At 38.9% G+C, this 14,508-nt stretch overlaps 1 protein-coding gene across 2 annotated transcripts in view; it reads left to right on the top strand.

Moving 5' to 3' along the window:
- ncana (neurocan a) overlaps nt 1-4,435 on the top strand; it is a 168,489-nt gene extending 164,054 nt beyond the window's left edge. For both annotated transcript variants that reach the window (XM_022678851.2, XM_022678853.2), the window contains one exon: nt 961-4,435. In XM_022678851.2, coding sequence (XP_022534572.2) covers nt 961-1,058 — 98 coding nt within the window. In that variant the 3' untranslated portion in view covers nt 1,059-4,435. The remainder of the gene's footprint in view (nt 1-960) is intronic.
- Nucleotides 4,436-14,508: the final 10,073 nt, after the last annotated feature.

The following is a 14,508-nucleotide window of genomic DNA, read 5'->3' as shown; positions in this document are numbered from 1 at the left end:
TAAAGAAGATAAGATTGAATGCGTCTTACAAGGTTTCAGTATGGGTTTTCATGTTTTTTTCATTAAATAAAGGCATTTAAAGTCTGGTTACTGACAAATCTATTCCTTGCAAGCTAGATTGCTTGGGGTGAACCATGCCTTGATTCATATAGAACTCTGGTTCCTGAACAAGTTCTCTTCAGACTTATAAAAACCGTGGTGCTTTTCATTGAACCAGCCCACGTTTCCACCAGTTTTAGTGGAACCGTCAAAACATTACATCATACGTCATCACCAGAGGGCGTTGCATGGTGTCAGTGAAGAGAAATGGTCGCAGTTCATGCTGAAGAACCTAGTGTTCTTCAGTTCCCGCTGCAAACAAACATTCCTGGTTCTGGAACCTACATTTGTTAGTGGAAACAAGATGATCGGCTCAAAATTTGTTTTGTGAAACAAAGCGGTGCCGGTTCCACGTGGGTGGAAAAGCGTTGTACAAATGGAACAAATCCGGATTTTTCAAGGCTATTTTCCCATGCCGTGGACGTTATAGTAAGGTCACTTTAAAAGCACAAAAGCCAAATGGTCCTTTGGGCGCTTCTTAAAGTCTGTCAACTTGCAAAAATGAAATGTAGAGGCCTGGCTTGCAGTTAACGATCTCTCACCAAGAGGTACACTATCCAACCTACTACTGCGAACCTACTACCTACTGCGAGCCTTTTTATAGGGCAGTGTAGGACGTACACTCTCTTTTTTATGCCCTCTTCTGGCAAGACCCAGTGTCTAACCTGACCACACCTGTAATCATTTACATATCTGCTTGAGACATACAGTAACTGCATGGCAAGTTTTGCAGCAAAACTTTTCCAGGGTGCATTTATTTGTCAATTGTACAAATGTTTTTGTACAATACTATATTTTTGCCTATATTTCCTTAATTGTTGCTATGATGCTCATGAGCTCTATCTCTGCTTTATTCCCCAGCAAGGAGGTCTCACCGCTACCGGCGGCAACACCACAGATCCCACCACGAGCACCGGCGACACCGGAGACACGGGGGTGGCCACAGGGGGCGGGACTAGATCTGTGGATCACCACCGCCTGCAGATCCCTGCGTGACGTCCCTTCCTTAGCTTCGAGCTCTGAGGCACAGAGGAGAGCGAAAGGGCCTCCAAGGACAGAAAAGATCTTGTCTTTTTCTCCCCCCCTCACTCTTTTCTCTTTTTAGAGGTTCCTTTTCTTTCAAGAATTGTGTTTTTGACTCGTCCTTTCTCTCCTTCTCTTACTCTTGGATTTAGTTACGACCTTGATTTCCCCCTCGCTGGTGGGGAAACACTGACTCTTCTAACGTTGCCACTAATATACGACTTAGTTTAACACATGCAGAGTTGATGTTAACGTAATTAAAGTTATCAAGCGGCGGTTTGGTTGCGGGTTGCAGGTTCTGCTGAATGGTCGATTTATTGATTGATTGATTGATTGATTGATTAATTGATTTACCTGTGTGTTTGAAGCTGATTTGTGTGGCTCTGGCCACCCCAGGCAATTTGCCCTTTGGTAGGACGTTTGTATTGATTTTCATTGTAGTGGCAGGATGTTCTCCTAGGTCTTGCAGAGTATGTTTTTGGTTACAGTTATGTATATTTTCTTTGTAGTGCAATAATGCTTTAACGAATGTGTCCCAAACTCCAAAAATTAAAGAAATGGCCCCCTCTTGTTGATGCCTGCTTATATTTGAAGTTGTATCGGTCCTTGTTATGGCACAGCGAATTAAATTTGAGGATTTTTAACCATAAAAATGTCATGAGACATGAGAGCACCATATCTCCAAACAAAAGCTTTTTGAGGTCTAAAAAACATTTGTTACACCGTAACACATTGGGTTAACTATTATTCAAGGTCCCTGAAAGCATTAATAACGTTGCCCAAACCTGGGTCACATCTGGCATTTTACATTTACAAGTAGTGGTGGCCGCCATTATACAACTTGTATGAATGATGGGCATCAGCAGCCAGAGTCTGAGAGAGAGAGAGCGCAATTGGCTAAGGGCTTTTTTTTCCCCACATCACTTCTACAGTAGTCTGATGTTGGTCAGCACAGGCATCTGTTGGCTAATGGATTAAAGCCGGGGATTCAGCACTTTCCTCTGAGTCAGATTGCCGACCTTGCTTTTTCATACACCTCCTTGTGTTGGTGGCACTGTCGGTGCTTGGGTAACTGACATTTCAAAATGTAGAAAACTCAAAAGAAAATGTGTTAAATAAAATTGAAAAAAAGAAAAATGGAATGATTGTCCAAGAATTGCGCCAGATGCGTTTTTGGAACATGTTTTTTTTTTAAGTGATATCTGGTCCACTTATAAATGCCAGATGTGGTCAAGGTTTGGCCCAATGTTGCTATTTAGGCATTCAGGTGTTTTTTTTTTCACTTTCTCAGAGCCACAAGAAACCAGTAGGGAGTGTTAGAAATGTGTTAAAGTGTTAAAAATAGAGAGCAGTTTTAATAAACCGAGAGTTTTTCACATGGCAGTTGACACTGTTTAGCGCTCCTCATTTCACTTTCAGCGTTAATTAAAAACGGTGTTGATTCATAATTTGAATCTTGCTGAATGTATGATTAGCACAGTGTAACTAATGTCATATTTGGTTGCAAATTTTGTTAATTAATATTTTGGTCCATTAATGAAAGTGTGAATTGCAAAGTAATGCTTGTGTGGTCGACTGTGCGCATGAGTTTGTGCTGTTTATGAAGGCTGTTGGAACACCAGATTCTTTTTCAACTGTAGAATAAATGGTTCTCACAGCAAACAAACAAATGTAGCTAACAGGCTATCAGTCACCACCCAGTATCATTTCTGCTGTTCCTCTAAAAACATTCACTAAAGCTTCAGTTTAGTACAGACTGGATGCGAAGCTGTCATGTGTTGAGGAATTATCCTAGCTAATCAGATACAGCTTCATACACCACATAAATTATTGTATTTTGGCTTTCTTTTGGTGAGAAGACCAGCCAATGTTTGAAAAACAAATGGGAGTGTGCATTTGGCTCAAACTTGGTTTGATTAGCTTCAATTGACTTGCTGGTTATACCATGTGTCGCTAATTGGGGAAAAACTCCCCCATGGTGTGGAGATCTGCGCAAGCGCAGTAGCCAAAGCAAGCTGAAACATCAGTTGTTTGGGCATTATCGAGACAAACTCTACAAAATATTCACAAGGAGAGATATAAAATGCTTTTGAAATGGCAATTTCAAGCTAAGTTTTAAGGATTTTGGTCTTTTCCTGTTCACAGAGATCAGAATCAGTTTTTATTTGACTGGCTACTGAGTGAATAGACTTGAATTTAACTGTAAGTTGAACCAATTAGAACCAGAACAGAACCATTTAGCCCTACAGTGAAAAAGGTCTAATGTCTGTTCTCACAAACAGTAATCAGACTTTTCAAAGGAAAAAACAGGGTTACCACCTTATATACTATCAAAATCTTCACTAAATTTGGCTGTAGTGAAAGTTGTAAACTAGTTAATTACCAAAACCTGTCAGTTGCTCTGACTACCTAAAGGGCCCATATCCTAGATGTTTCCCTGAGGTACACTTGCAAAGCTTTTGTGAATTTATGTACCAAAAACAGCCACTTTTCCATGATTTTTTTAAATTATCATTTTCTATTGTCTATTTATACCCCATAATTACCACAAAACAGGCTGTTTTTGTTACTGTGCCTTTAAGACTGAGATTTGTAAATAACCTCGCTTCTGATTGGCTACCCAGTGTTGTGCCTCGTTTGAAAAAGCAGTCGTAAATGGGCGGGGCCAAACTGCTGTTAACTGAATAGGTGGATATTATGTAAATGTAAATGTGTTGGCTATCATGACATCACAATTAGATGCATTAGAAAAAAATGTTTTTGTAGATTAATTTCAGTACATAAAATTCCATATGGTTTGTAACAGAAAGTCACAGTGTTCGCGAACTACTGATTTTTACATTTTTGATTTAAAAAGGTAAAATTTAATTTTCCGTAATATGGGCCCTTTAAGCCTAGCATTTCCCTTTCCCTCATTTTTCTCGATTTTGTGTCTCTCCCATCACACATTTAGTTTTACTCAGTGTTTTTTTATATTTGCTTCAATCTAAATTAGACCCCGTTCACACCTGATCACTTTAAACACCATATACATGTGGATTATATCTGGATAAGGCAAATCCACATAAAATGCAACTGTAAATGCACCCAAGACTCTTTTTCTTTTGCGAGTCCTTCTGTCTGAAAGCCGGGGCTTCTGCCGTGTCAGCTGATGAGAGTCTGGGTTACAGCACGTGTGAGGGTCCGGTGTGTGATGGATCTGGTCTGTGAGATGTTACTGTGTCTTCTTTTTGGTGTTATTATGACTTCTCGTTGATGTGTTCTTTATTAAGCTGGAAACAGACCAACAATAAAACTGATTGGATCAGAACTATCTCCGTCTCTAAGAGCTTCTTCTTCTCCACACTGTCTGTGTTACACTGTAGAAGGTTCACACTGATAACAGGAGCTTTTCCAGAGCCGAATGTGAATATTCTGCTTCTGACTGTCATTTATGTTTATGCATATACAGTTATGCAACTGTTTAGACACCCCCCTGCTTAAATTACATGTGTTTGTTCACACACTTGCATAACCTAACATAATAATTAGAATGAATTACTGATAGGAATGGAGGAATGAGTAGTGCTTGTATACAGCAACAGATCTTTTTAAATAGGAATGAATGAGGTGCAAAAGTTCTGGAAATTATACAAAGACACTGGTAATACATGAAACACCTGAGCAACCATGTGAAACACCTAAGCAACCTCCTGAGACACCTGAGTAACCATCTGACCTGAGTAACCAGTTAAGAGCCCCAAACAACCACCTGAACAACCATGTGAAACACCTGAGTAACCATGTGAAACACCTGATTAACCATGTGAAACACCTGAGCAACCATGTGAAACACCTGAGTAACCATGTGAAACACCTGAGCAACCATGTGAAACACCTGAGCAACCATGTGAAACACCTGAGCAACCATGTGAAACACCTGAGCAACCATGTGAAACACCTGAGCAACCATGTGAAACACCTGAGCAACCATGTGAAACACCTGAGTAACCATGTGAAACACCTGAGCAACCATGTGAAACACCTGAGCAACCATGTGAAACACCTGAGCAACCATGTGAAACACCTGAGTAACTAATTGAGAGCCCCAAACAAACACCTGAGTAACCATGTGAAACACCTGAGCAACCATGTGAAACACCTGAGTAACCATGTGAAACACCTGAGCAACCATGTGAAACACCTGAGTAACTAATTGAGAGCCCCAAACAAACACCTGAGTAACCATGTGAAACACCTGAGCAACCATGTGAAACACCTGAGTAACCATGTGAAACACCTGAGCAACCATGTGAAACACCTGAGTAACTAATTGAGAGCCCCAAACAAACACCTGAGCAACCATGTGAAACACCTGAGTAACCATGTGAAACACCTGAGTAACCAGCTGAAACACCTGAGTAACTAATTGAGAGCCCCAAACAACCACCTGAGCAACCATGTGAAACACCTGAGCAACCATGTGAAACACCTGAGTAACCACCTGAAACATCTGAGAAACCACCAGAGACCCTGAACAACCACCTGAGACACCTGAATAAGCATGTGAATCATCTGAGGAACCATCTGAAACTCCTGAGGAACCATCTGAAACACCTGAGTAACTACCTGAGACCCCAGAGCAACCATGTGAAACACCTAAGCACCCACCTAAGAAACCTGAGTAACAAACTGAGACACCTAAGCAACCATGTAAAAATGCCTGAGCAACCACCTGAGACACCTGAGTTACCACCTGAAACACCTGAGTAACCATGTGAAACACCCGATGAACAATTTGAAACACTGGAGCAAACATATAAATCACCTAATGAATCATGTGAAACAGCTGAGTTACCATCTGAAACACTTCAGTAACCACCAGAAACACCTGAGTAACCATCTGAAACACCTGAGTAACCATTTGAAACACCATGAGTAAACATCTGAAACACTTCAGTAACCACCAGAAACACCTAAGTGACCATCTGAAACACCTGAGCAATCATGTAAAACTTCTGAGCAACCACTTGAAATTTTGCAGGAATCCCTTGGGACACAATACCACCCAACAAAATAAGCAACCACCTGTGCATCCACCCAGCAGCCACCTTGCAACCACCTTACATCCACCTGGGATTACATTGGAACCACTTAACAACACCATAGCAACCATGTAATAACACCGTAGCAACCACTTAACTACACTATATCAATACCATTTAATCACAATATCAATGTTGTATTATATCACAATATTCTGTTGCATTTTGGATTTTAAAAGATACAGTTTTTATTTTAATAAATAGTTTACATGTAAAGATTGGCAACAGACATTGATTATATAATAAATAATAATATGTTAATATGTATATATGATAATAATATGTTTCTTATAATCAAATCAAAACCCCTGTACTGTGATACATATTGTATTGCCAATTTCTTGCCAATATCAACCATTTGGGGCATTAAAGCAACCACTCTTCATTTAGCAACACCACATCAACCACCTGCAATACCAAAGAAACCATCCAACAACACCATATAGTAGCAGCAACCAATCAACTACTTTGCAACACTATATTAACAACCTGAAACACCAAAGCCACCACCCAGCAACCAATTTACCATACTTAGCAAAACTTACCATACCAATACTATAGCAACCAAATACTGTAGCAACCTACTGAATTAACATACTGGGTTCCTCTTAAGGTGGCTGAATAGCTGGAAACTGTGAATATGAATCTGTAAAGATTGTTTTTAGGATTATTTTTTAATCTGTTAAATTTCCTAGAAGCACTTTTTTTCCTGGAAGTTACATGAAGCCCTTTATTTTTCTGCAGAACTGATGAAAACATGACTTTATTAACAATTAATTAGCCATATTTTATTTTGAACATCTTTTACTTTTAGTGTCACCTCCTAACAAACTGCCTGTAGTGTGACTTCACTATTACTACAATAGTGTGTGTGTGTGTGTGTGTGTGTGGGAGGGGGGTTGCATGACTTTGAACATGTTCTATAATGACAGTGATGTGGTTTATAGACGGGTTTATAGAGCACAGATGAAGAAGCAGCAGATGAAGAGCGTGAAGTGAAGGACACGTCAGGACGTCCTCCTCTCTCACCTCTTCTCCATGACTGGCTTTAACACGCCAGATCTGCTTTACCCGTTTGCTGTTCATTATCCCTGCATTAGGCTTCGTACCTTTGGAAGGACGCCTCCCTGGATTTATTATGGGATGTCAGCGCTCAGCTGTGATACCTGGGCTGCCACCTGGTCATCCACACAAACACACCCACACACACACAGAGACCTGCTGCTTTAACCAGACATCAGCTGGCTGGCACGGCGCTCTAAAGCGCATGAGGCATGTATGTGTGTATTTCTGGTAACAACAAGCATACAGTCACATATACCAATTTCCTATAAAAAACACATACCAGATGTTTTAACAAGCATTAGAAACAGAGAGACAGCAGAATGTACAACCCAAATTAGATGTGAATTTACCTTAACAGTGCTATTTTAGTCATACACGTACCTCAGCAGTGCTATTCTAACTATAGATTTACCAAAGTAGTGCTAATCAAATCATAAATCTACATCCGAAGTGCTATTCTAGTCCTGCATTTACCACCATAGTGCAATATGAATGCCATTCTAGTCATAAATTCACCTCAGCAGTGCTCGAATGCTACTCTAGTCATAAATTTACCTCAGCAGTGCTATTCCAGTCTTAAATTTACCACAGTACTGCTATTCTAATACTACTCTAGTCATAATACACCTCAGTAGTGCTATTCAAATCATAAATCTACATCAGCAGTGCTATTCTGGTCATAAATATACTCCAGCAGTGCCATTCTAGTCTCAGATTTACCACAGTAGAGCTATTTGAAAGCTGTTCAGTCATAAATTCACCTCAGCAGTGCTATTTCAGTCTTAAATTCACCCCAGTATTGCTATTTCAGTCTTAAATTTACCATAGTAGTGCAATTCGAAAGCTATTCAATCATAAATTCACCTCAGCAGTGCTATTCCAGTCATTCATTTACCACAGGAGTGCTAAATGAATGCTATGCTAGTCATGAATTCTCCTTAGAAATGCTATTCAAGTCTTACATGTACCATAGTAGTGCGATTTGAATGCTACTCTAGTCGTAAATTCACCTCAGCAGTGCTATTTAAGTCTCACATTTACATGAGAAGTGCTATTCGAATGCTACTCTAGTCATAAATTCACCTCAATAGTGCTATTCAAATCATAAATTTACATCAGCAGTGCTATTAAAGTCTTAAATTTACCACAGTAGTGCTATTTGAATGCTACTCTAGTCATAAATTCACCTCAGTAGTGCTATTCTAATCATACATTTATAGCACTAGTGCAATTCTAATATTCTAATTTACCTCAGTAGTAAAAGTAGAGAAAGGCAGTCGATCCTTTGGTAAACAAATAAATGCCGAAGCATGTTTAATTTAGCTTATGTTACCATTCTAACCCTGTAACTGAAAACAGACAGTTTGTGAAGAGCTACTGAAGTAAACTGATAACAAGTGTGATAAGTGATTATGAACACTTTATTTCATTAAAAATGAACTTAAAGCTGCCATTTCTCAGCTGTTTGCCAGGTTTCTTCTTTAGTTTCGGGGTGGAGGGGGTGGAGTGTGGTTCTGCCACCATATATAAATTATTATCCTTTTTGCTGTTTTGTTCTAATAATTTTGGTTGCCAAATATTCGGTGCATTCCTAACTGTTAAAACTGCTCATATAATACTTTAAGCACTTTTATTTTAAATTAGAAAGAAAAAATCAGGTTTTTCTCGCTGTAGGTCCTTTAAAACTTGTTCCTCCAGTCCTGTTCCATAAAAGCAGAACAGCTGTCAGCATATATTAGCAGATCTGCAGTGAGTGACAGACGTGTTTATAGAACCTCAGCGTTTCCCCTTTTTCCTACCTGGCCTCTCGCAGCGGCTTTCACCATAAACGCTAAACTAATAATTTAAGTGCCGAGGTCTGACAGTGACTGAGTTTAGCTGTCATTTGCGATGTTTACTGCGAGCAGATTTCCTCCCAGTCGGATCCGTCCTCCCCCGGGCCGCCGAGCGCTCAGCCTCCTTCTCCTCTCATTGGCTAATGGGCTGGAATTGGCCCGTGTCACCTCTTGTGGCTCCACAGTAGAGCCAAGCTGTTCTCCTCCAGGCTGCCTGCCCGCCTGCCCGCCCGCTCGGGTATCACACTGGTGCTGCTCAGGAGTCAAACCCATTTGCTAATCTGGAATGCTGATGCCAGCCTTAGTAATAGCTCCTCATGCGAAAGCAATGCTGAAGGCTAGCCAAATTATTCGCTAGCTGTGGATATGCAATGTGGCAGGCCTTCCCCTGAGTTCAATACTGCTGTTATAATGCATTGATAACACAACCACCTGAGACGGCATACAAAAAACACCTAAAATATCATAGCAACCACCTAGCAACACTATAGCAACAACAATACCTATTAGAAACAACATCAACCATCTAGTATGAATGTAGAATGACAGCAGTAAGTAAGTCAAAGTCAAAGTGGTTTTTATTGTCATTTCAGCTATATACAGAGTACACAGTGAAACGAAACAACGTTCCTCCAGGGACCATGGTGCACATAAACACAGTGTAGACAGAACAATAGTGCAACAGTACAAAAGTGCAGACAGACAATACAACACAATACAGACAAAGAATAATAAATAACAAGACTGTGCAAATTATGCAGTGTGCAAAAGTGTGCAAAAAAGACCAGTGAGGTAGTGATTACCTCTATTACACAGTGTGCAATAGAGTCCAGTGAGGTAGTAGGGTTGTGTAGGGTTGTACTTGTGAGGCCACAGCAACCACATGTTAGCACCTATTTGTATGGTTATTTTTTCTTATTTTCTTGTAGTATGTCTTCTAGCAATCTGTAGATTTACTACTACTACTACTCTACACAGCAGTTTAAAATATCTCCAGTAGGTGTCAGTGATGTATTTATTGTGTCTTCTACAATAGAACTAAACTGAACCCATATGATAAGAACTAGTGAACTAATACAGCTCTGGAAACAAATAAGAGACCACCTAAAAAATGATGAGTTTTTGGAATATAATTAAGCCATCAAACCAAACTGAACTGCTTGAATATTTGCACCAGGTGTGGCATAAAGTTATCCAAAAGCAGTGTGTAAGACTGGTGGAGAAGAGAACATGCCAAGATGCATGAAAACTGTGATTAAAACCAGGGTTATTCCACCAAATATTGATTTCTGAACTCTTAAAACCTTTTAAAATATGAACTTGTTTTCTTTCCATTATTTGAGGACTAAAAGCACTGCATCTTTTTGTTATTTCAGCCATTTCTCATTTTCTGCAAATAAATGCTCTAAATTACAATATTTTTATTTAAAATTTGGGAGACATGTTCTCCGTAGTTTATAGAATAAAACAACAATGTTCATTTTTCTCAAACATAAACCTATAAAAAGCAAAATCAGAAAAAATGATTCAGAAACTGAAGTGATTTCTTAATTTTTTCCAGAGCTGTATGTCAATTGATCACAATGGCAAAACATTCAGGTTGTAAATTGTTAATTAACCAAAAAGAAGGTCACTACCAATATGCAGGAGAATCTCGTGAGCAACAGGAGAGGTGGGATGCATGTAAATATTAATAGACATACGGTAACACAGAATTGCCTACCAATTGTTTCTGACAAAAGAATGCAAATGATCTGTTGAGTTTGATAATGAACTGTATTTGCAGATGCTCTGGGTGTATTTAAATGCTGCAGGCATAAATATAAAGAGTTAAGAATTATGAAATGCAATGTAACAGTTTTGGTGTTTTAGATTTTTTTTCTTCCCTTGTTTTAAGGTTTACACTCTAGGCACCATACACTCCTCATGTACTGTAAATATGTTCCATTCTTTAACACCTTATATAGTGGTGAAAATTACGTAAAGTAAAACAGAACAAAATAAAAACATACAAAATGTTCTGCAGTTTTTTATTAATTTGCCACTTTTATCACCATGGCATATTCATTTTTTTCAGCTTTCGAACACCAAAAGTGCTTTTTTTCCATTTTCATTACAATTCTTTGTCCTTGCTACTATAAGGCAGGTATCTTCCACTCCTGGAACCTCCTACGGATTTTCACTCCAACCTTAATCTAACACACCTTGCTCTTCTATTCAGACGCTGCTGAAAAACCCTTATTAGCCGGTTCCTGGGCTCGATTAGGTCTGACCCGAGCCCGGCAGGGGGTACGCAGGCCTGAACATCCCCGCAATAAGATCATTTCTTTTCTGACCATGAAGTGAAAGGAAATCTCGCGGCCGGGATGAATGAGGCCTGCAGGCTGTGATCAGGTCTAATCTCCGGCTCAGCGGCGTGGGTGTCTCGACCTTCTGTCCCACAGCAGAGTCGAGGTATCAGAGTCCAATTCCTACATCCTCTCCCCTCAGCTGAAGGAGACCTATTCGTCTCTAACCCCGGCGGCCGCAGATAAATGAGGCCGAATTGAAAGCCTTTGTGATCTGATGGTGCTGAATTTACTCACGTCTTCTCCCCCCATTGTTGCCTTTATTTCATTTGCTGCTCGGTGGAGAGCTCGATCCTCCCTCCGTCTGACTTCCCTGGAAAAAAGGCAATTTTCACATCGGCAGCACCGGCTGTTCTGTGGGAAATGTGGGGGAGAGGGTTTCCGCCAGAGCCGCAGCTCTTCCAGGGATACAGCTGAACCCATTTCATTTTAGCTTAGGACACAGACACACACATATATACAGTAAATACACTTGCAGTACAGGCCAAAAGTTTGGACACACCTTCTCTTTTTCAATGTGTTTTCTTTATTTTCATGACTATTTACATTGTAGATTCTCACTGAAGCATCAAAACTATGAATGAACACATGTGGAGTTTTATGTACTTTAACAAAAAATGAGCTGAACCTCCACAGTCACCGGACCTGAACCCAATCCAGATGATTTGGGGTGAGCTGGACCACAGAGTGAAGAAGTCAAAGAGCCAACAAGTGCTAATAAACACCTCTGGGAACTCCTTCCTTCAAGACTGTTGGAAAACCACTTCAGGTGGCCACCTCTTGAAGCTCATTGAGAGAATGATACCAAGAGTGTGTAAAGCAGTAATCAGAGCAAAGGGTGGCTATTTTAAAGAAACTATAATATAAAACATGTTTTCAGTTATTTCACCTTTTTTTGTTAAGTACATAAAACTCCACATGTGTTCATTCATAGTTTTGATGCTTCAGTGAGAATCTACAATGTAAATAGTCATGAAAATAAAGAAAACGCATTGAAAAAGAGAAGGTGTGTCCAAACTTTTGGCCTGTACTGTATAAAAAATAGTGCTATCAACATAACATCACTGTCCAACAAGAAAAACAAGTATATTCATTTTTTTTTATATAACTTGAACACACAACCTATCCCTTACTGTGTCAAAACATTTCCTCATGAATATACCAATAGAAATTCTTAAAAATCACCTGAAATAAACTCTTTTTACTTCGACTTCCATTAAAAGTTAAGGGGGTTTTATCTCTCTCCTGTAAAGCTGCTGTTTTGGAGAATTATTCTTTTATTTTACATTTTTAAAAAATCCATTATAAAAGCTTCAGTGTTAAAAAGGAAAAAAAATGTAATAAATTGTGATGTGTTATGTATGACAACTTTTTTTGTCTTTGTGTCTTTCTGTGTGCAAGTACCACCTACTGCACATGTTCTCACACTCTCAATCTCCCTCCTCACTCAGTTTATGTATCAACATAACGTCCTGTCCAGTGAAAAACAAGTATCTTCATTTTTGTCTATTTTTTTTATATAATTTAAACACACAAGCTATCCCTTACACTATGTCAAAAACATTTCTCATGAAAGGACCAATAGAAATTCTCCAAAATGACCTAAAATAAACTCTTTTTACATTAACTTCCATAGAAACCACAGTTCACACATTAGATTGATCATTTTATTTTACATAAAAAAATCCATTATAAATGCTTCTATATTTAAAAAGGAAAAATGTGATGAATTGTGATGAGCTATGTATGACAGCTTTTCTATCTTTGTGTCTTTCTGTGTGCAAGTGCCACCTACTGCACATGTTCTCACACTCTCAATCTCTCTCCTAACGCCCAGTCTTCCTTTCTCTCCCCACCTGTGCTCTCTTCTATTTAATTATGACCTGCCATTATTCATTACAAGCCAGTGGCAGCCTAAAATTACGTTAGCGTGGTTGTATAATCGCTGATTAAATATTGCTGCTAACTGTGGAAAAGCATTTTGCAGGGCAGTGACAATGGAAGGGCATTTTTGTTCTAAACAGTGACGCAGTGTCAGAAAAGCTGAAAACAATACATTAGTTGAAAGATGATATTATTGACTCATCTTAGTATTTCAGAATAACATTTTTACTTAAATTATTTAAATAAATTAAACTTATTCAGGCATACAGTGTAGATAGCAGTGCTTAGATCATACTGTTCTGATTGCATGACAAAAAATATATATTGTTTACTCAGATTTTAGATTTTATGATAGCTTTCTTAAAAATTGATTCAACCAAATTACAGTATATCACCTTGCCTAATGTTAGAGTATATATATATTCTGATTAATCACAACAATATTCTTGGATTCACTGTTATTAATCTACAAATTTTCATAGTGGATATTTTATGCAAATAAAAAATGAATGTAAGAAATGTAAAATGCAATTATATTAGTGGTGTCAATTCAAATACTAGAGTCATGGTAAAGCAGGTGTCACTTCCTGGTCTTGTCTCATGTCTCTGTGTGTTATTCCCACGTGACCTGTGCTCCTCTGTGTCTCTTGTCAGTAGTTTTCCACCACGTGTCTCATTTGTAGCTCCGCCCCTTCCCCATGTGTTTCCAATTCTAGTGTGTTTCCTGTTTGTTAAATAGATCCCCTGTGCCACTTGTCCTCCATCGGTCTTTGCACCTTTATCTGTCGTTTGTCTCTCTCTGTGTTTCAAAGCGTTTCTCAGTGTCTCTCATAGCCTTAGTTCCTTGTTTCTTGTTTATTTCTTGTTTTCTCGTTTATAGTTTATTTCCTTGTTTATTTCTAGTTTCTTGTTTGGTAACACTTTATAATACTGTTTATTATTTTCATTATCTCTAGTCTATTTATGTTCTCTAGTCTCCCTCGGTTATTTTGGTTTATTATCTTTGTTACGTGTTAACTTGTTTCTTTGTTTATTTGTTATTTATTTAATAAATCATGTATTTTCGCCCTTACCTGCACTTGCGTCCATCTCCTCGTCTCCCTGCCTGGGTCAACCGTGACAGCAGGTCTCAGACATGTGCAGCAGCAAATGAAAATCTACTTTATTGAA

This window comes from Astyanax mexicanus, chromosome 4 (genome assembly GCF_023375975.1).
Source record: "Astyanax mexicanus isolate ESR-SI-001 chromosome 4, AstMex3_surface, whole genome shotgun sequence".
Lineage (NCBI taxonomy): Eukaryota > Metazoa > Chordata > Actinopteri > Characiformes > Acestrorhamphidae > Astyanax > Astyanax mexicanus.
Note: the sequence above shows the minus strand (reverse complement) of the source record. Positions and strands in the feature narration are given on the sequence as shown.